Genomic DNA, 22,466 nt, shown 5'->3' on the forward strand with positions numbered 1-22,466 from the left:
TTGCTCTTTTGACAGCTACTAAACACCAAGACCTCCTTCATGAAGAGATTTAAAAGCCTGTTAGTGTGTAAGCTCATATAAGACTGGTTCTCCCCGCTACAGCACTTGACTGAGTTCCAGTTGATGTTTTATTTTCAAGGAAAAGCCACTCACCTGCAAGTGCTTCCTTCCTAGGCCACCCAGCAGCACCTTCCAGCTGAATGTGTGAATGCAGTAAATGAAGGATCTTTAGTAGAACTCCTCTTTCTTACAGTTTTTATCGTGTAAGGACACGATGCAGCTCTGTCTCTAACAGCATGGTTTAGTGACTGGAAGAGAAAACCAGTTTCCAAGACTCCTGGTTTCCCCTTCCCATTTTAGTCCTTGTTCTGGTGTAACTCTGGCCAAAACTTTCAAAAGGGACCACTGCTTTCCAGTCTCCTCCTTGCCTGGGAGCAAACATCAAAGAGCCCTGCTTTCCAGGGGAGTTGAGCACCAGTCATTTCTGCTGCCATGTGTGGGACTCGGAGCTTCCCAGCGCCACAAACCCAGTCTGGTGGATTGGAGCATCAGGATGACCCCGTGAATCACTGTCCTCACCTGTGCAAGGGAGTTACCAGTCCCTCTCTGAGAGGTTCTTGGGAACCTCAGTGTTGGCGGGGAATGCCAGGCATGTGCAATTCATTATCATGAAGAACAATATTGCCTGGAACATCTGGGTCCCATTCATGAGCCTTTTAATTTGCAGAAGTGCCTTTTCTCTCAGAGGACCAGGCTGGCTGCCTTGGCAAAAGTGAATTTCCCTCTCCAGCACTTGAGGAAGAAGCAAATCATGCTCTAATGCACTCTGAGAATGTCACTTCTGATCGAGCTTTATTCTTCACCAGACAAGTCTCATGCTGGTCCTTCACTGCCGGAAACAATCCATGGAATTTGCACCATTTGTGAGTTAGGTTTCTCTACTTATCCACGTCCAAGTTGAGGAAAAGGACAATTTTGCCACAATAGAGATGGAAGTTCATCATGGCAATGGCTGGTGCAGTGGGATAATTCATATCATGTCAGATTTGAGCTTGGTTCAAATCATCTAATGCAAATAACTGATGGAAAGTGTTTGCATTTGTCCTTTTTGAGAGGAAAAAAATGAAGTCATTAAAAATGAAAGCGATGGCAAATCCACCATTTCTCTTTGTAGTCTGTTCCAGTGGTTATTCATCCTTAGTGTTAAAAAAAAAAAGCTCTTATTTCCCATTTGAATTTTCTTTGGCTTTGACTTCAGACATTTGTTCTTATTATTCTTTTCTCCACTAAATCACAGAACCATTTTAGTACCCAGTTTGTAGGCAGGAAGAATCCTATACATTACACTGCACTCATCCCCTTGATCTTATTTTTAATAAGCTAAGCAGATTGAGTTCTCTAAGTCTCCACCCTAGTTTTTTCCAGCCCTTGGATCATTTTTATTGCTCTTCTCTACACCCATTTCCAATTATCAACGTCCAGTTAACAACATGGATACCAGCGATACTTTGGGCCTGCCAGAGCTGGTTTCACCAGTGTACAGTGCAGATGTTGACACAATTTCCCTTTTCTTGCTCATCCAGACAAGCACCTTCATAAAAGCAGCATCTAGGCATTAGCTCAACCTGCTTTCCTCGTGTCTAAGACAAATGCCCAGTCCCCTTGGAGATTGCATTGCCCAGAGTTGGAGCTAATGCCTGTGTTGGACTGTCACTCAGTTAAGTACAAGACTGCTCTCCAGGATCCTTTAATCCACTGGAAAAATAAATGGAAAAGGAAATGAAACTAAAATGAAACAAATTCCACTAGGGGTGCTGCATGAACGATGGGGAAAAAAATCACATTTATGCTCAATTTCTGATACGTAATTATTGGCAAGGACAGAAAATCTTCCTTCTAGAATCTGTTGTGCGCTTCTCATTGTGGGTCAGAAATTAATCTCGTAGGGTTGGGGGTTTTTTCTGCTTTGTTTCTAAATTCTCATCACCTGAGGCACCAGCCAAGCTGCAGCATCTCTCCCCAGCCTGCCTGCAGGATCATTTATGTTGGTTTCAGCGAGACACAGCGTGGGCTCACCTGGCACAGCAGAGGAGCTCCCTTGTCCCACGTCACTTGTGCTGCTGCAGGAGCGCCTGGGCCGGTGTCCCACCCTGCCAGAGGTGCAGTGTGACAACTGCTATTGCAGAGAGCACGTGTTCCAGTGGAAGTGCATAGCTGAGAACAGAGCAGCACAACCACAAAACAGCAATGACTGTCCTCCTCCCTGGGCAAAGCCTCTTCCATGGATGATTGCCCAAACCCATCCTCCCTCCACAGTACCGACCGCACAGGAAGAGACGCAGATCCTCGCCAAGGAGAACGATGAGTTCTAGCTCTGATAGCGAGGGCTTAAACATTTCCCAAATTTTTGAATCCTGAGGGTTGTTTACAGCCCAGAACCAAGGACCTCCAGTTGTTATCAAACCAAACCAGCTGTAATTTACAGGGCAGAATATAACGTCGTGTGGGCTGAGCCCAAATTGACAGGCACTGGAGATGTTGCAATTCCACTTGTTAAAATTTGTTTACCAGGGGAGGAAAAGGCAGGATGGAAGACAGGAACGTCTTTTCAAGTGTTTACCTTTCCAGCTCTCTTGTTTCTATTATTGCCATGTGGTTGGGTAACTCTAGAGTTCAGCTTGGACAGCAAATTTTTTATAACTCCCTTTTTTGGTTGCTCATAATTTTCTCACCAACAAAGAACTTCCTTCGGATGATTTTAATTACTCTGCCTCCAAACAAAGCACTTTAGAGCCAAATATAAGCACAGCAGGTGATTGCTTTGCTGTGCTGTCTCCTTGCCTGACTGCAGTGATAGCAGTCAGCTGCTCAGCATGTCCGAGCTTGGACAAGGTGTCCTGTCACACCATCCCAACAAAGCTCCAGGGATTTCCCTGGCATTCAGCATTCCCTTCTCCATTTGCAGCAGACAGGGATATGGGGCACAGTGTTCTTGTGGTACCTCTTGATGTGATTCCAGAGCAACTGCAGACCCAGCCCCTGTCTTTGCCAAATGCAGTATCCAGTGCTCAAAGGGACCCCAAATGGTTGGCACCACCAAGTGAAGAAAGGGCAGTATGCTCTGAAGCTGTAACATTTGATAGACAAGACCATCTAGATTCAAACTTCTCTTCTTGTGACAAAGAGGAGTTTCTCCTGTAAAATTCTCATTTTGATCTCAAGTTTCTTTTCTCCTCTAAAAGTCACAATCCAAGTTTTCTTGCAGGCAACATCCTTTTCTTTTTTTCCCATTTGCTCAAAGGAGCAAACATATTTTATCATACATCTTTCCCCTCCCTTCCCCTTCCTCTGAAATGTTTGTATGTTCTCATCCCAATGACAAACATCCGTCTCGGGCTGGTTTCTGTTTTGCAAGCCCCTACCAAACTGCCCTGGAGCCTGGCTGTTCCTCCACTCCCAGCTCCCTCCTGTTTTACCCTGGAATATTTGGCAGTGGGAGCTGCCTGTGCTCAGCCAAACAACTCACACTTGAATCCAGGTGGAGTGAGAGATTTTTTTCAAGCTGAGGCAGATTTAGATCAAGCAACAAGAAGAAGTCATTGATCCACCTGCCAGTGTGGAGCCTCCCCCAGGCTCTTGGAAGGAGGCAGCAGCATTGGACAAAGGCTGGTGCATCCCTGGCATTGACAAGGGAGAAAAGGACCCCGAAGGCGAGTGGTGTCTCTGCCCTGACAGAGAGGAAAGGGAGTGGCCTGTGCAGAGGACCTGACCTCCTCAGTGGGCATTTATCCACACAGATCACACCACTGCAAGCATGGACAGCACTAAGGGGGTTGAGTGAAGGCTGGTAGAAGTGCAGGCTGGGCAGCAGTGGGTTGTCTTCTTCTGCTTTTCAGCAGACTCAGACTGCTCACAAGAACTCTCTCCATGAACTTGGAGGTGCCCTCGTGTGGGATTTCAGAGGGAGATGCACAATTAGCCACACAGCTCACACCAGCTGGAAAGGAAGATGGCAAAAGCACTCAGATGTACACACACACAGAGTCTCTGCAAACAGAGAGGAAGGATCCGGGGATTAAGGCCTTGGGTTTGCCAGAAGACTGAGGCATGGGAGCGAGGGGCCCACAGAAACAGAGAATCCAGGACTCCAGGCACTTATCACCTACAGAACTTCCAAGGCAAAATTACCCCAGGTGGCTTCACAGGGCACCCCCAGCATTTGGCTCTCCAGTGCCAGTGTTAAGGCTGGGAGCTCCAGAACCTTTAAGCACTAGATGTTCGTGGCATGTAGCACCAGGATGAAGGAAAATAGGGAAATAATTGTTCCTGTAGTGCATCAGCCTGAGGCATGGCCCCAGCACTTCAGCCAGGCCACTCTGGAGCATTAAACTGAAGACAACTCTCATCGCAATCAAACTGGAGCTGGTCCAGGAACTGGCAGCATTTTCAATTATTTTACAGGTAAAGATAATAGACTGTGACTGACAGGATGATTTTGAACTCAAAGCCTTCTTGCTGGTACTAAGGCTCCAAGGAGTCCAAATATGATTGTGTCCTTAGGTAGCACCCAGTGCCCATGAACAGCTATTGAAGCTGCACGGTGGGCTGGGCCCAGGGTAAGAGCTCTAGGGTGTTTCTTGAAACTTCTTTCTTAAGCATGTTCATCCACAGTCACCTGGCAGTTGTGAAGATGGAGATCTCAGGGAAACTCCTGCATTAGTCTGGAATTCCTGAGAGAATTGGGAGCTCTGCAGCTGCTCTGCAGGCACTATTGCACTCTGCACGTGTCTCATGCGGCAGGAGGGGAACCCTATAAGCCCTCTCAGCATCCCAGCCCAGGCTGTGCTCAGCTTGAAGGATGTCCTGGACCACAGCTCAGGCCATAGGAAAAGGTCAGCTTGCACCTCCACTGACCATCTCTGTTTTGTCCACAGGCACCTGCACAACAACCGGATCCAAAGCCTGGGAGCCAACGGCTTTGATGGGCTGCACAGCTTGGAAACCCTGTGAGTCACCTGTTCTATTCTCTATCCTAAAAAGCTGGTGTGTGTTCATCCCCCCCAGCACAGCCTGCAGGAAAGGGGGGGCAGCCCCACTGCACATCACTGGTCACCATGCACTGAGGGCAAGAGCAGGGCAGGCTCCAGGCACCAGCACAAGCAGATGCCCAGGGCACAGGGCTCACTGGGGAGTGAGAGACTGCACTTTCTCCCTGCAGCCGTGCAAGCTGGTCTGGGCTGCTGCTGCTGCAGAGGGATCTGTGCATGTGGGTAGAGTGGCTGGGAGGGGGCTCTGAGGCCCTGGGCACCAGTCTAGTCCAGGTGCAATCCCAAAAGCTTGAATACATGCTCTGCTCAGGGAATGTGTCCCCTTCCTCACCACATGCGCGTGGTCCCAAAGCCTCCTCAACACCTGACCGCCAAAACAAGGAGTTGGCTTGAGTGAGGGGACAGTAAAGTCCTCGGGGATCTGTGGGGTATCCCTGTTTGAGATGGTCTCATGTCCCCTGGCATCACCTGTAGCCAGCTGACTTCATCTTGCACCATGTGCTTGGCATGGCTGGGTAGCAATCCATCAGGAGACTGCAGGGAGAATGGGAAGCAGGAATGAACTCTCCTCCAGGACACATCTTCAGGAAGGTAGATTGAGATTGGAACATATTCTTTACTCAGAGGGTGGTGAGGCCCTGGCACAGGTTGCCCAGAAAGGCTGCGGCCCCATCCCTGGAAGTGTTCAAGGCCAGGTTGGATGGGGCTTGGAGCAACCTGGTCCAGTGGAAGGTATCCCCCCGTGGTTGCAATGTAGGACAAGATGAGCTTTAAGGTGCCTTCCAACCTAAACTGTTCCATGATTCGGTGATTAGAGGCAGGCAGCTCACCCTGAACTCGAGGAGAGTTAAATCTGACAGCCTGGCCACACATACCCTGTGCTGTGACAGCTGCATGAATGGCCAGGGCCTCGTGTGCCGTGCATTGGCCCAGGAGGAAACACAAACAAGCAAGCAAATAAATCCAGGCTCTGAAAGACTGGAAGAGGTGGCTGATGCCTTCAATTGTGCAGAAACATGCAGGCTTGGGGTCAGAGTCAGGCCCTCGCTCCTTGCCAGGGAGAACTAGGGGGTCTGGTTCATGGCAAAAGGAGGTGCTGCTTCCCAGCATTCAAGTGCCACTCAAGGAGACAAGGCCCCTCTGTGCCCAGCACGGTGCCAACAGCAGCTATCGGGCGCGAGTGGCAGCAGCAGGCAAGCCCTTGGTCCCCAGACACGCTCCTCAGGGCAGGACCATGACATGCATTGTCTCTCCCTTTCAGACTGGCAGATCCTGGGGCCACCCAGAAGGGCTCAGCTGGGGAGAGGTTGAACTGTGCCAGGGGTAGGAGGCTGATGGATGGTCTCCTCTGGTGACCCATGGGTCCCCCATCACTGTGCCAGCTTGGCTTCCTCCCCAGTCGTTTCTGGTGGTCGCAGAGCCGTGGCACCCAGGCAGCACAAAGGCAGGCCAGCTGCAGGAGGAAGCAGAGAACTCACTGATGGAAGAAAACCTTGTTTGAGCTACAAAAGTGGCAGACCAGGCAGCAACCTCACCCTACATCAGGGCAACCTTCCTCTGCAGCCAGGGTGGTTAAAGCAATCCTGCTGCCCGTCCCAAGCACGATGTAGCTGCCGAGGAGAATCTGGCCCCTTATTTGCTGTGGGAAAGACTAAAGAATTCCATTGCCCTGGGAGATAATTCTGTTTCCACAGACATTTGTGCTGAAAGCTCATTTTCCCTCTCTTCCCCTCTGCTCCCCCTCTAGCACTTTCTTTGCCCATCTGAGGTGCCACCCAGCACTTGGGGAGAGCAGCGTCCTGCTCCCAGTCCCTGCAGGGACAGGACTGGGCAGAGCTGTGGGGATGTGGCTGTCTGGAGGGCTGTGGCAGTGCAAGTCCTGTCTCTGCTGATGCTGATCAGGAAGCCCTGGGAGCATCTGGTCTCCAAGGGTTGTCCCCTTGGAGCAGGGCTTTGCCTGTGTCCAGGCTCTGATGGAGCACTTGTGCATGGGAGTATCCACGGCCTCATCCTGCACAGCTGCCTGTAGCTGCAAGGACAGTGCTGTGGGGGAGATCTCCAGACTCACCCGACTCTCCTGCACATCTGATTGCTCTGAAGGAGTGTCCTCCAGAAGAAATGAGCTGCCTTCTGCTTCTCTTGGCCTGAGCATTCTCACCTCCGGGTCAGCCAGCATTCCGAGTCACTGATCCTTGAGGAATGCATGTTCCTCAAGGAGACCCACCCACCTCGAGTTAATCCTGAGCACTCACCTGCCTGCTGACCAAAGCTGGACAAGCTTTGGGGCAAAAAATACCAGTATTGACTGCACCATCGCAGCCAAGCTGCTGGACCTGCATCACCTACCACCTCTCAGCTCTTGGGTATGTGGAGACGATTACAGTCTCCACATATATCCTTTAATTCAAATTGTGATTACATTGTGTTGACAACAGTTTGCACGTTTTCTTGGCTTGTGGAGGCCAAACTGGGCTCTCAGATACCCCGTGGGCGTTAGCTCCTGGAAGACAGTTAGGATGGTAAGGGCTGGTGAAGACAGAAATTTCTCCAGGGTTCCTAAAATGAGTATTTGTGGCCAAATGCTGATTATAAGCCAGGCACAGTATTTGAAGAACTGTAGAAGTCGAGAGGGAAAATATTGTTTCAGGTTTTTCAGAAGAGCCTGGGAAGTTTTAGGTGCAGAAACCCCTGTTCCCCTAAGGGAAATATTTCTTCTCATATTCAGCTAGACAAGAAAACTTCTATTTTTATCAAAGGCAGCCAAAACTCTGAAAGAAGCAGCAGCCAAAACTTTAGGAGAAGCAGCAGCCACTGCTCCACACAGGTCTCAGCAGTGTGTAAACTGCATAAGTACAACCACACTGGGCTCCTACCCCAGGTCCCAGCACTTCTGCAAAAACAGATCCTAGTGGAACATCTCTGTTCTTCGAGAGGGCTTGGGCCTGTTGTTTCAGGAAGGCAACAGTTCTAGAAAGGGGTGAAGCCAGATGAACGACTTCATGTTTCCCTTGCACTGACCTGCAGCTTCTGTGCACAAGTCAGCTCTGCCAAGTACACAGCAAGAGCAGCTCTGTATTCTCCACACTGGTGGGGGGGAAAGGTAGATATGCAACACCCACCAGGTGTCAACCAGTCAAACACCAGCATGTAACTGAAGAAAGAAGCTCCAAGAAAATTTTCTCTGTCAGGGCAAGATCTGGCTGTTCACAGCCCCCTCCCAGCCTTCTCTTCCTGGGAAGGAAAGCTGGCAGGTAGGCTGGAAGTAAGTCAGAGCCGCCCTGGCCAGATTCCCAAAAGGGTTTTGAAACAGGCTCGAAACCCAGGGAGATTCCCTCACCAGTTCCCATCAGCCTGAGAGGTGACACAGAGCAACCCTGCAGGGCTGTGGGAAGAAGCCCCAAGCACAGCTGAGCCATGAAATCAGGTATTAGACGGTTGGAGTGGGTGAAGCTTGGCATTTCTTAGCCCTTTCCCAAAACCACGGAGTAAATAAGAGTGCAAATGTGCTGATGTGACACATTCTTCCTGTAGCCCCTTTGGGCAATGGACTCAATCCTTTACACAAGGTGTAAGGTCGGGGATGCCCATAGGAGATGTGGGGAAGAGCCAGTGCTGCTCTGTGAGTGGGGCACAGTCAGCTGAGCACAGAGACTTTACATACCAAGGGAAGGACAACCCATTGGCATGCCCAGAGGGGAAGGTCTGTGGCCAAGGTGAATGTTTGGACCACAGCAAATGGCACAGTGGACTGGGAGGATCCTGAGAGGGGTGAGGAGTGGGGAGGTGAAATGAAGGAGAAGAGTCACAGGGAAGTGCCATCTTCTGCAAGAATTAGGAGAGAAGTGTGCCAAAAGCTGAGACTCCAGACACACTGCTCTTCATGTCACTTCCCTGTTCCTGCTTTGCCTTGTAAAACCTGCCCCATGGTGTATTGTCCTTTGAGCTGTTTAACACATGGTGTGAAATATTGGGCAGCGTAACCTGCTTCTGCCATTTGGATGGAAAGAACTTCTACATTTCCTGCTTATTTTAGACTTAATTTCTCAGTCTTTAACAATGCAGGAAGAAGAGCAGGGGAATGAGGCACCTTCCAATGGAAGGTGTCCCTTCCCATGGTGAGTGCTTGAAATAAGATGATGAGGTCCCTTCAAACCCAAACCATTCTATGATTAAACTTGTTGTGTGCCATAAGCCTGGTGAGCAGGAATGCTTTGGGAAAAGCTGATGTAAAGAGCAGTCAGCTGCAGCCAGGAGCATCTCTGCAAGGACAGGTGACACTCAGACCTTGTGCTCGGGGCTGGGGGCACAGTGCTGGGAGGACATGGCTGTGTTTTCAGAGGAACAGCAAAGGAAAATTGCCATCCAAAGGTCTGCTAACACAGGAGCCAAGTTCTCCACTGCTGTATAAGGAAAGTATTTCTAATGGGGTGGTCCCTGTGACATGAATGAATTTCCACATTGAGGCTGGTCTTGTGCCCAGGTTTCCTCCTTGCCACCTTCACCTGGAAAGCTGAGCAGTGTCCTAAAGTCCCTGAGCTTTGCAGTCAGTCTGAATTCAATCTAAAGCCTTGTAGTGTTTGACTTTGGCCTCATTAGGTAGATTGTGATAGCACTGAATTTATCCTTCTGCGTCCCTGAAATATGAATGTGCCATGGATCAGGGCTGGAGGGGGTGGGGAATGCAGGGAGTTCCTCCATGCAACTGAGCTCCAAGTCACTGCTCTATGCAGGGTGAAGGGATGGAAGTGGTAGGTGACCTGAAACTATGCAGCTAAACACATATATAGGTATATGGGGGGAGAGGGGGCTGTGTAATGCCCCACAGATAGCCTTGGGGAGGGCATCTAATCATGGAAACTGGATTTCAGAGCTGGCCCCCAAGTTCTAGCTCCAAACAGAGCATACACAAACTATCATTTAGCATTTCCACCTTGCCTGCTGTTAGGGAGCCCTCAGCCCCCATGGCAGAGGAGAGCAGACCTCAGACAGCAAGCAGAGAGTGCAGCTGAAAAGAGGGGGAGAGAGGTTCCTCATGGATCTTCTGACACCTTCTACCAGAACAGTGGTGGAAGTGACTCACTGAAGATGCCCCTGGGATGGGATCTCTGCTTTGGGGAAAAGGAGAAAGCATTTTTTCCTCCCACCGGGACTGTTTTGTCCAATGGGGAAGAGGTGTTGTGGCCCTGAGGGCTGGTTGCCACACACACAGAGCAGGAAGCCTGTGGAGGCCACTCCCTGGGGGCTCTGACATGAAGTAGGTGGGCAAGAGCAGAGGCTCTGGCAGGTCTGTGCCCTCACGGGGCTCGAGTGGGCTGGCAGTGCTGAGCAGCACCTGGTGTGGGGACTTGAAGGCTCCCCCATCACAAAAGCCACCTTGTATCCCCCAATACCTGCTCAGGGCTCAATTTGGAGGTGCTGAGACAAAGGGGAAAATGCAGAAGTAAGAGCTGTGGTCCTACTGGTGGTTCTGTGCATGGACAGGGCAGAGTCCCCTGGAGCATGGGCTGAACCAAAAGCACAAGCAGACAGACAAGACCCTGACATTGGCAGGGAGCAAAGATGTGTCCCAGCAGTGTCCCAGCAGTGTCCCAGCAGTGTCCCAGCAGTGTCCCAGCAGTGTCCTGCCTCCCCAGCCCAGAGCAGGTCCAGGGTGGCTCCCGGGGCAGAGGCAGAGATAGGAAATGAACGGCTGCTCCCCAGGATCACCTCAAAATGCTGAAGACCTCTGGGCTACAGCCAAAACAGCAATGATGTGCCCCAAAATCCCGCTCCTCTTATTATTCAGGCATCTCCAGCCCATCTCTGACAAGGATGTGATGGGGAGCCAGTTCAGAGAGGCCCTGCAGCCCTCACCCATCCCCTCTACCTGAGATGACCCTGCTGTTTCCTACCTCCTGGCTTCTCCCTCCCCATCCACATCCCTGCCAGCTCCTCCGCCCATCAGATGGAGATAAATCACTTGGAAAGAGCAAATCTCCATTCATTTAAAAACCTTTTAATTTATTTTTAAAAAATAGTGCTAATAAATTAAAAACGTCTCCCAGAAGGGCTGAATTCAAAACCCTCTGGCTCCAGGCATTTTATCTGCCTAACCTTGCCTCACAGGAAATGCCCTTACCACAGCACTCACCCCATTATCTGGGTAATTAGTCGAGTCTGTAAATGCAGAGCAGAGCTGGAACCTACCAACTCCTCTGAAGAGTTGGATTCTCTTTCGGAGAGAAGACCAAAAAAAAGAAAGAAAATTAATATGAAGCACACCTCAGGCAATGAAGGCAGGAAGAAGGAAATGGGAAATATCTCCAGCACAGCTCATACAAGGGTTGTTTAACCCTTTTAGGGCCAGGCAGGTTTTGCTGTTCGCCTGGAAAATTGTCTGTCAAGTGCTACCTAACACCTCAACTCTCCATCAGCATGTTTAATTTGAAACCTTTTGTGCAGTCTCCTGATGCTAACCCCAGTCTGCGCAATTCCCAAAGCAGCTGATGGGTTTGACTCCCCAAGGATTCCCTGTTTGCTGCACTGAGCTGCTCTGGTACTTCCTCAGCACCCTGATGCTCCAGCCCTGCAGTGTCAGCGTGGGTCCCCAGGCAGCTCATCAGATCCCAACCTGCCCTGTCAGAGGATGGAAGGGACCTCAGGGGAGGCTTTGGTATCTAGATTGAGGGGATGGAGAAAAGAAGGGGACAGGTGGTTTTTGGGAAACAGGGACCACAGCTCAAGGCCCTGGTGCATGGGTCCCTGTGCCTGGTCCAAGAACAGAGCTATTGAAGTTCGTTGTCTGCTCTGATCATTGTGTAAATGGGAAGTGACTTTTCCAACCTTAATGATTCTGTGATTCTATAAAATATGGCACCTGACTGTGCACTTTTCCTATTCTGGACTAATCTGGCAGCTCTTCCCAGCTCAAGCTCAGCCACAAGCCATGACCTGGATGTAAAGCGTCTGGGTAAAGCTGTCTGGCCAGTGCAGGGCAGGAGGTCAAACTACATGGTCACAACAGCCCCCTTGGGCTTCCAGACTACCAATTAAATCATTCCCAGTGCTTGATTTGGCCACAGTAACCAGCAGGACTAGCAGCAGTTGTAATTACATTTACTGGCAGCTTGATGAGATGCCAGCACAGGACAGGTGGAAATGCAGGTCCTCAGGAGAGGCTGCACAAATTCCCCCCCAGGCACCATGGTAACATCTCCAACTCCACTGGGACTGAAACAGTCAGTAAATGTCCCATCTCCAGTTCCTAATCTCACTGCATCTTCAGGTTTATTAGCTGCAAATTTGTGGTGTTTTGTGGCTTATGGAAGAATTTATAGCACTATATAATTTTCTTTTTTTTTTTTCTTTGGCTTCCTGTGTGGAACCACTAATAGTCCCTAACAGGCAGAAAATTGACCTGAGACTCTTTCCCCTCTTTCTCTCCTTTTGGCCCGACTGAAGGTATTAATAGTTCCAGGCTGCATGTTGTCAGCTTCAAATCACCCTGGCAATTAAACCCCAAAATAACTGTGCCTTTGATGTTAATTTGCTTTTATTTCTAAATAAACAACAAGGTTGGTTAAGATCTTCCAAATATGAAGCTATAGTCTCCCTCTAGCAATAACAATAATGGAAAGCCAGCCAGTTCATTCTGTCTTGGGCAGACTTGGTGACCTTTCAGAGGTTTTCATTTCAACTAGAAGAACAGACAAGGCTCCTCTTGACATCCCACTTTCGTGCTAGAGATGGTAACTTTGAGCCCAACTGAGGAAAGTGATTATTTGTAGTCATTGCTCTTGCACATCAGTTCTGAAACTCTTGGGTGGATAATTATGCTTTCAAAAGCCCTTAATAATGGGGACAACTCCCTTTTGCCATGCTCATTTTTGCTCTTTGTTATGAGGCTTCCCTATTGTTTGGCATAGCCTTGGCCGTGGTGTTGCCATCCTTCCACCAGGTAATGCTGCCATTGTATTTGCTTTGTGTCAAAAAGGGCAGCACCCCACAGCCAGGAAACCCCATGTGTGGCACACAAAGCCTTGGGGCAGAGCCCGGAGCTGGGGCAGCTGAGAGCCCAGCAGTGCCAGGCTGGGCCAAGAGGCCTCCCTGGGCACCCCATGTGCCACAGCAGCACAGTGGGGACAGTGCAGTAGCTTTTTGCAGCTTTCCCAGCATCGTCCCAAATCTGGGAGCAGTGGGAAAGAGTCAGAATGTGGAGTTGAGAGCAATAAAGCATTGCCCAAGCACCTCAGAAAAGGCAGGGAGAGAAAGGGGACCCTTGGAGGTGTTTGCTGCAGCAGGTCCATTTCCTATATCCAGCAGCTCCTGGAAAGAGTTTGTGAACAATGACAGTTCACTGAAGTGCTCCGTGGAGGAAATTTTGTTGCTCTAGAGGAAAAAAGCAAAATCGTCCCCAACCCAATAAGCCCTGACTCCTTCCCATCTGCCTTGACCCTACATGGGAAAGGAGACCCACCACTGGGCACACAGGCTGGGCCAGATTCACCATGGGAGAGCAGGCAGAGGAGCCACATCTAGGATGGCTGGAGCCCTGCTGGTACCTGTGGAAAGACCCAAGAACTGAATTTCACTAAAGGAGCAGAAACTTCCCCCTGTTCCCCAGGGACACCACGGTGGGGGTTGGATGCTGGGTTTGGGTCGTTCTTGGACCAGAGCCTGACTCAGATTCTGGGAAAGAAGGAGAAAGGAGAGGGAAGCCAACTTTGTGTCCTGGTCTGGGTCTGGGCTTTGGGAAGGCTGGCCCCACTGCAGGGAAGGGATGACACTTGAGGACCATCTCAGGCACTGGCTTCTTGAAGCCTCCTCCAACCAGCTGAACCCCTGAAACGGGCAGAGCCGGGCAGGGGGCAGCGCTGGAGACAAGTCCAGGCGGTGCGAGCAGCACATGATCCAGGGGAGATGGCTGCAAGCATCTCTGGGGGGGCTGTTCCCCAGAACAGCTGGGTTTGTTTTCCAGGAGGGAAAAACCGAGGAAGCACCAGCAGGAGCGAGCACGGGCACATTGTCTCTGCTGGCAGCCGGGCTGGAGCGTCACGGCTACACCTGGTTGCATTTCCACTTTCCAACAAGCCCGGTGTCTGCCAGCATTCCCAGATGGGTTTTACCCGCTGAACACAATGAATGCTCTTTGTATCTGTCAAGTGCAGAAGGGAGGGAGGCCCCAGGATGCTGCCAGAGCTGGGAATGGTGTGTGTTTGCTCAGGAAGGACGGGTCCTGTACGTACTTGCACACACACGGAGGTACAAGCAGAACCTTCATCTGCTGATGAAAGACCTGCCTGCCCGGAACAGATGCAGGCTGGAAAGGAAACGCATTTTTAGAGAAAGACAGGAGCAAATATTACAGCACAGTGAATTACTCCTTGTAAATAATACTGGTTGCAGATCTAAGATCCCTTGTTCTGTTAGTGAATCACAGGTGAGCCAAGTCTCCTCTTTCTTGGGCAATGTCTCCCATCTGTCAGCAGCTCACAGACACGTCGGGTGTCGCTGGGGAGAAACTCAGCCTCGTGCCATCACACAAAGCATCCCACAGCAGTGGTGACACAGCAGCAGTGGGCAGAGTGTCACCTGGGGATGGGGTTCACAGCCCCTCCTTTCCAAGAACTGTCCCTTGGCATCAGACAGGCCCATCCCAGCCCTTTTGTGGTGCAAGGGAGGGAAGTGCTGCAGGCAGACACCCAGCTTTGAATGACTTCTACAAATTCCTGCTCTCTGTGGAACCTCCCTGTAACTTCAGGGAGTCACTGCAGGGTGAACCTGTTAAAGGTATTACACACCTTATGTGCAGAGATTTGGGGCCGTCGGTCAACTTTGGCTGCTAATGCCTCTGGTTTCACCCAGTGCAGTGATCTGGAGGTTAATCGGATTTGACTGATGCTTTGAAAATACCCAGTGGTGCCCTGCTTGCACTTCTCATTGCTTGTTCTCTTTGGAAGTCCACTCCTGTACCTTCCTGAGCTGCAGAGAGAGGATGTGCATTAACAGTCCTGCCCTCGGGTAACTGAGGCTGTGCAATGTGAGCCTTCAGCCAGGCCATGATGGAATCATGATGCCTCCACAGACACTGGCCAAGAGCATCCAAGCAGCTGATAATGAGCTACAAGCAAAGAGTGAGGCTGTGAGCAGTCATGTGTTGGGCTATTTATTCTGAAACAGACCCATTTGGGATCAAGCAGAGAAGACTGAGGAAAACTACTAATCTGCTTGGACCCAGGAGAGAACCAAATGTGTCAGAGTGAGCTCTCTGGGAGAGACAGAGCTCTTGTATCTAATAGATGTGAGCTGGTGAGAGGAGGGGACACACCACTCCTGTTCCACTTCTGGGTCCTGGGGACAGGAGTGATGTGTCCCTTCAGCAGCCTCAGGTGTGCTGGGACCCCACCACCACATCACAGAGTGGACACAGTGGGCAGGCAGAGCTCATGGTCTCACCACGGGCCCCATGCTCCTTCCCCACTGATTGCCAGCACTGCCAATTATTAGACAATGTGAAAACCCTCTCCATGTCCTACAGAAGCAGCATTCATTTGCTCAAATCCATACTCATAGTTTCAGCAGCGAGATCGCTCTGTAACTGGAGGAGAGAAAACTGCCCTCAGTGTCAGGGGACAATCCCTGCCACATCAGGACCCACCACATCCCCTGAGCTTCACAGGGAATCCAGCAGAAAGACAAAATCTGCCCAAGACAGCCTCATTCCATAATTTTCTTCTGGTTCAGTGCCCTGTCTTGTAATTCCCTGATAAGTATTCCCTAAGACATAAGTCATACAAGTGAGGAGTCCTGGAAGAACAAGAACCAATTTGGAGACACTCTCTGGGTTCATTTCCTGCGTAAACACCTCCAGGGCAAAGTCAGGGTGGTGCCAGAGTCATTCCCAAGCAGGGGCAGTGGCAGTAAGAGAATATGTAAGAGAGAAGGGGGCTGAGAGAGATCATAATGTAATGACCATGCCCGGGCCCAGAGGATGAGAATTACAGGGTAATTGGCCAGCAGCTCGTTGCTGTGTAAATGCTCGGTTATTTCTGTTCCATAAACCACAATCCAGGTTACATGGTAATTACTTTGAGGTTCATTAAGTGTTATTATACAGTAATCTCCAGAAGCCAGCAATTACTCTCATGTTCCAAGGTATCCACCTCTTAAAACTCGGTGAGTGTCATGCAGGTAGGGAGCAGTCGCAGGGTTTTCAGACTTCAGTGAGTTGGTAAGTGGGATGGCCAGGACAGGGTCAAATGTTACTGTGGCAGCTGGAATTGCCTTCCAAGGAGAGCACTGGGCATGCTAGAGGAGAAGTGCTGGACATCCAAAGCCCAGTCGGTCTCCATGGGCCAGCAGCAGGATTGGTGCTTCCAGAGGGCTGCTGCTCTCAGGTTGCCAGCAGTGCCCCATAGCTCAAATAAATCCTTTTCCTGAGGTGAAACCCATTCTTGGAGAACAAATACAGCCCATGAGGTTTCATTCAGACTCAGATGTCCCTTCTGGTTGCCAGGTCAGGGCAGGTAAACTCTACACTTGTCATTACAACCAACATATTATATTTTACTTAATTTAATATATGGCAAATAAGACTTAACACTCAACAGTGTCAGTACCTCCTGCACATCCCTTCCAGCTTTGGCTCACAGACTCCAATGTGGGGTTGATCCCAACCATCAGAAGAAGACCTGTCTTCCCACAGCCCACTCTTCCTACTAGTGCCAGTCACAGCATGTCCCAGGGGCAGGGAGATCCAGTCGTGTCCCCAGGACAAGCACTGAGGGAATAGTCTCCTGATCCCCTCTGCACCACTGGGAGGGGGGGCACAGAGAAGCCCTTTATGGGGCTCACACAGCTGAAGTTGCTGTTGTGTTTCTTGTCCTTCAGAGAATCCCACTTTGACCTGGAAAGGCGTGAAAAATTACCCAGAGCCAAAGCCCCCGGGGGTGAGCTCCTGGCAGAAGGGGACAGGGCACTCTGGAGATGTGAAGCAGCAGCACTGCCCCACGCTGGGCATAGGGGGGACATGGGGGAAAAGAGTCCCAACTGCAGCAGCCACGGCTTGGACTGACTTTTGCCTGGCAGGCAGAGAATATTCCTGCTGCAGGAACGTGAGATTGCGTTTCCAGGCAGTGGCTGGATCAGCACAGTAGGAAAAGCCTGTCTCTCATGCTTAATGCCCAAGTTTCCGTGGCTTCACAGCACAGATACACACGGCTGAGTTCCTGCAGCAGCGTCAATGAATGTTTTTCCCTTCTGTGTCTTTCAGGGATCTAAACTACAATGAGCTGCTGGAATTCCCCGGGGCTATCAGGACACTGGGCCGACTGCAGGAGCTGTGAGATTTCCTATTTATTCCTTTTCAAAACCATTCCCCCATGGAGGGTGACCAATAAAGCATCATGTGTGCTCTGGCTTGAGGACAGCACTCAGTCCAAGCTTTTCTTTTCCTTCACAGCCCTCTCCACCATGCACATCAAAGCAGTTTATCCCCTCGATTTCCATCAGCTCTGATCACGTCCCCATCAGCCCTCACACCATGGCTGGTGGAGGAGAGTGGGAGATCCCTGTCAGCCTTGGAGCTGGTTCCTCCTGCAGCTCTTCACTCTCCTCTGGCATCTGAGGACTCAAATTCCATCTGTTCTCTGGCTACTTCTGGTGTCCATTCCCCAGCTTGGGACCACAAACTGGAGTTATCCGTGTTATTGTGAGGGCAGAGCTTCTGCAGGCCCTGTACCACCTCCTCTGATGTGCAGAAACTGTTTTAACTCCCTTAGGATAAATTTATAATAGGGAATTACGAAAGTTTATGACCTTTTTGGTGGATAGCTCTCCTTCCTCTAACTAGTCAGCCTGGGAGACACTGAAAATGAGAAAACATCCCAAAACGAAGGTAGAAGCCCCAAGGTGGGGTCAGGTTGATGTGGATCCACAGCTCCTGCATCACACTGGTGCCAGGTGGGGGTGGGACAAAAGCAGCTGCTGTTATGTTTCTGGCACTCTTGGAGTAAAAATCTGACACTACTTTTTTCTTTACTGGAAGAATTCTCACAAGATTTCCCTGTTCAGCCCAGATATCATCGTTATTCTCACCTTTAAAATGAGATAAGGTCCCTAAGCCACTTTGAGAGGGCTTTTGAAATGGCCATCACTAAAGAAGAGGCAAATTTCAAACAGTCATCAACTATTCATCTACTCAGACTCCTGTGGGATTAAACAAGCTGGGCATCACCCAGAGCCTGGTCTTAGCCCCAGACACAGACACCTGTGGCTGCCTTTGGTGTACAGGAGGTCACACTGTGGCCCCAGAGCTGTCTTCCACTGCAAAAGTTTGCTGATGGCAATATTCCCAAGCTCAACCAAAAATATCCCAGCTAGAGCTACAAATCCTTTGAAGTCACAAGGGCTGATAATCCCTGCTGCACTCTGGTTGGCAGCTGTGGAGCTGCAGTGGAGACCATCCATAAAAATTAGCATTCCTGGGGGGTAGAAAATTTTGCACTTGGTTTGCTCCTGTTTCCTGACCTGTAAAGTGTTAAACCCTAAGTCTTGGTGGGTTCTGTGGAGTCACATATGGAGCACCCAACTATAAGCAGAGTAAATGTGGCTTTGTCCTGCCAAACCACAGACCTTGTTCACCTGCTGGGATGATGCTACAGCTGGGACAGAGCCTACACCTTCTATTTTGTGTGGTTTTTTGAAGGCTCTCTGGCTTTAAAAGTGTTGAGGAAAGAAGGTTAATTTAATTAATTAATAACAAGATATTTTTTCTCCCACCAGAGGTTTTCATAACAACAACATCAAAGCTATTCCAGAGAACGCATTTGTTGGGAATCCCCTCCTCCAAACAATGTAAGAAAATTAAATAATGTTTCCTACATCTTTATATTACCCAGAAAGGGACATTTCCTGATATCTTTGGTTGGGATTTCTGACAGTGGTCAGCATGACCACAATCTGACATTTGTTATCCGTGGGGCAGCACAAGCTGCAATATCTCCTTCTCAGCTACACCCCAGGTTATTGTGTGAGTTCTCCTTTCCCTGCAGCTGAACTTTGCTGCAGCAATGAAGGAACAAAATATGGGTGCTCTGCGTGGAAACCTTCTAAGCCCTGGAGGACATCTGCTGGTGTTTATTCCTTGTGTTTAGAAAAGCTGCTGGCCAGCTACAGCAGCAACTACATGTGTCAGGGAGCTGGGACACCAGATCATTGTGTGTCTGCCCAGACCTGTGGACACAAAGTTCTACAGATATATACACCCAGTTGTCAGCTCGTTTCCCAGACACAGGTAGTGATTTTTGGGTAATTCTTCTCTGAACCACACGGATATTGGAAATTATGGCAAGTGACAAAAGCTCTGCTTGTGCAATCTGGACTTAAATTACAGAAATAACAACACCTGGAAAGAAAGCCATGGTGACACTGGGTGAAAATAGTCACTGCTCCAGTCAAAACAACCAGCCTCATCCCCATCTCCCTTGGGCACATCCCCAGAGTAACAATGGGGGCACACACATCCAGAATATTCATCTCTCCGTTGGATCTGCCCATTTAAAGTCTTTCTCAGTCAGTGGGGGGAAGTGTTTCTTGTAGGAGGCAACTCAACTCCTCTCAAAACTCATTGGGTACTAGGAGAGCTCACTTCTCTCCAGTGACTGCAACAAGTAGGGAAGGTGCTGGTGCTGTGGGTATGTGTGGTCAGAAGAGGTGTCCTCCAGTGCAAGGTGTTTTCCAGCAGGGTTGAAGGAGGGCTTTACATCTTTCTAGCCTGCCTGGTTCAGCAGAACCCCAAAGGGCTCATTCAGAGCAGCAGGAGACCTCAACTGTACCAATGTCCAGCCAAAACAGGCCAGTGGGAGAGCCTGGGGTGATCTGGGAACAAGGCTTCCTCACAGCACCTCCTGCATAGCTTACTGCTGGCAGCTTCGAGGCTCTTGACCTGTAATAGCATCTTCTCTTTGTGTGCAGCAGACTCTGACTGGTTCCTCTTTCCCATTGCAGCCATTTTTATGACAATCCCATCCAGTTTGTTGGACAGTCTGCTTTCCAGTACTTGCCAAAGCTCCACACTCTGTAAGTTCACCAGGCACATCTTCAAAGATGTAACACATCCAAGCTCCAACCTTGTTGGATTGGGCATCTTTGGGGCCTCCTCTCTTCCTGTTCCCAAGAGCCTCTGTGTCAATAAAGGACCATGAAGCCACTCTGTTGGCCAGCCCCAAAGGTGATGATCCAAGGAGTAGACACTGCAGATGTTTTCTTCTGAGGAAGAATAAATTTGAAAAGGGTATTTTGGAAGCAGAAATTAATTCCTCCTGCCCAGCCAGCTGACAGGCACTGGAGCCTTCTAAGGTCTCCTCAGGTGCCTCAGGACCAGCAAAGACCTCACACACAAGTACCACAACTTCTGCTACTGTTGTGTAGTTTCCCAAACAGAAGGACACTGAATGCATCTGCCTTCATCCACAAGATAGAGGAGTGGAGGAACACTGGGCAGCCAGCAGTGACAGAGCTTCCTTCACATGTTTGACCTTAAGCCTGGTCCAGGGCCACCACCATGGGGTGGGCACCACCCACACCAAAACAGTTGCTCCACGTTGGCTTTTCAGCCAACCTGTTGTGGCACAGCACTAAATACTGAGGCAGAGGCAACCTCAAAATCTCTATTTATAAACCTCACCCAGCCTCTCGCTGCAGGAACACTCACACACGCAGGCAAATAAAATCAATCATTCAAATAGCCCTGCATTCTTTAGATCCAAATGCACAGACCCGGGGAGGGTTGGGTGGGATGCCCTGCTTACATTCCCCATAGTAATTGTTTGAGGGTTTTATTTAATTTGGGTAGAGATCGTGCCAAGAATGTCAGTGGCTGGGAGAGGCTCTGAGCTTACCAAGTCTCCTTGCATAGAAGTGCCCAGCTCCATCTCACTGCGCCTGCACTGCGCGAGGCGTCTGCTCAGGGACACGCTGGATCTGGGCCTCGAATTGCCACATCTGGGTGTGAGGAAGCAGATTTGCTGCCATGGCTGATGGGTCTGGCACCTTGGGCAGCTGCATTTGCCTCCAGGTCCTCTGCCCACCTCACTCCCCCTGCGTTTCTCTGCAGGTCACTCAATGGTGCAACGGACATCAGAGAATTCCCGGACCTTAAAGGCACCACCAGCCTAGAAGTTTTGTGAGTGGCACCTCTCTCCCTTTTACCCTGCTAGCTGTGCTCTTCCTCCTTCAAGGCGGTCCAGGCTGTTTCAGTGAGGACAACTTTCACAGTGCTGTGCAGTATTCAGCTCTGCCTCTCCCTGGTCACTCACCCTTCTGCTTCGTTTCACCCCTGTGGCTCCTGAACGCAGCTTTCCTCTCCGTGAGTTGCTCTCTCAGTACTCTTGAGTGTGCTCCAATCTTTTTTTTGTTGTTTTTTTTTTTTTCTTCCTTCCCTCCTGTACCTGTGAAGGAATGAGCCTCTGAGGGCAGTGCTTCAGCATGGTCTGCTGAGACCCAGTGTCTCTGCCCATACTGGGGCCAGCACTGCAGAGCAGGGCAGGAAGTATCTGCCACCCAGGCTGGGGCTCCTGCAACCATTCTGGTCCCCTCCTTACCCCATCAAGCTCTGGAGAGCAGGGACTTGGTGGACACTTGGAGGCCCCTCCCTAGGGCACTGGTCCCCACGCAGTGCCCAAAATGGGACCACCCCAGCTCAGGGTATGACCTGGCCATGCCTTGTCTCAGGGACACACCATCCATCCCCTACACACAGGTTTCTGAGGCAGTCCTGGCTCCAGGCAGATCACCACTCTGGACAATGGGGAACTGGGATGGCAGAGCGTGCCACAGAGGGCACTGCCATCTGCCCTCAGCACGTCCAAGGACAGCTGTTAATTCAGTATTCAGCAGCATCCCAGAACTTCCTAGAGGCACATTCACCTTTGCCAGGTCCAGCAGCAGGGCCTGTTTCCAAAACTGCCAGCCAGTTTTTTATCCTCTCCAGGCCTTTCATTGCCCCATTGATATTGTCTCTCCTGCCACTATTTGAGACTGGTGGCTGGGCTTGTGGGTCACAGAGTCTGTGTGCTGGCTCTCAGCAACACCATTTCTTCTCTCTCCTCCACCCCTCTAGGACCTTGACCCGGGCAGGCATCCATTTCCTTCCCAGAGGGATGTGCCAGCAGCTGCCCAGCCTCCGAATCCTGTGAGTAACCTGTGTCTCTATTCTGCCTGGTCCTTAGAAAAATGCCATCAGGAACTGGTCTAGATCAGGGAGAGGACAATTTATGAAAGACCACCCTGTAGTTCTTGTTCCCATTATCTTTTCCATGCAGAAATCACCACCTTCTTAGGCACTGCCTTGAGCTCGTTCTTGTTCTTGAACTTGCTGTTTCATCCCAGCATGATGCTCTGGTCCCAGGGCTGCAATCAGGCACATCCCCCTTGCTCTGC

At 50.3% G+C, this 22,466-nt stretch overlaps 1 protein-coding gene across 1 annotated transcript in view; it reads left to right on the plus strand.

Moving 5' to 3' along the window:
• Positions 1-22,466, plus strand: part of LGR6 (leucine rich repeat containing G protein-coupled receptor 6) — a 132,934-nt gene that overhangs the window by 90,733 nt on the left and 19,735 nt on the right. Inside the window, exons 5-10 of the mRNA XM_027697743.1 lie at positions 4,935-5,006; positions 17,299-17,367; positions 18,810-18,881; positions 20,034-20,105; positions 21,142-21,210; positions 22,147-22,218. Coding sequence (XP_027553544.1) covers positions 4,935-5,006; positions 17,299-17,367; positions 18,810-18,881; positions 20,034-20,105; positions 21,142-21,210; positions 22,147-22,218 — 426 coding nt within the window. The remainder of the gene's footprint in view (positions 1-4,934; positions 5,007-17,298; positions 17,368-18,809; positions 18,882-20,033; positions 20,106-21,141; positions 21,211-22,146; positions 22,219-22,466) is intronic.

Source organism: Neopelma chrysocephalum, unplaced genomic scaffold (genome assembly GCF_003984885.1).
Source record: "Neopelma chrysocephalum unplaced genomic scaffold, ASM398488v2 Primary Assembly neopelma1_122, whole genome shotgun sequence".
NCBI lineage: Eukaryota > Metazoa > Chordata > Aves > Passeriformes > Pipridae > Neopelma > Neopelma chrysocephalum.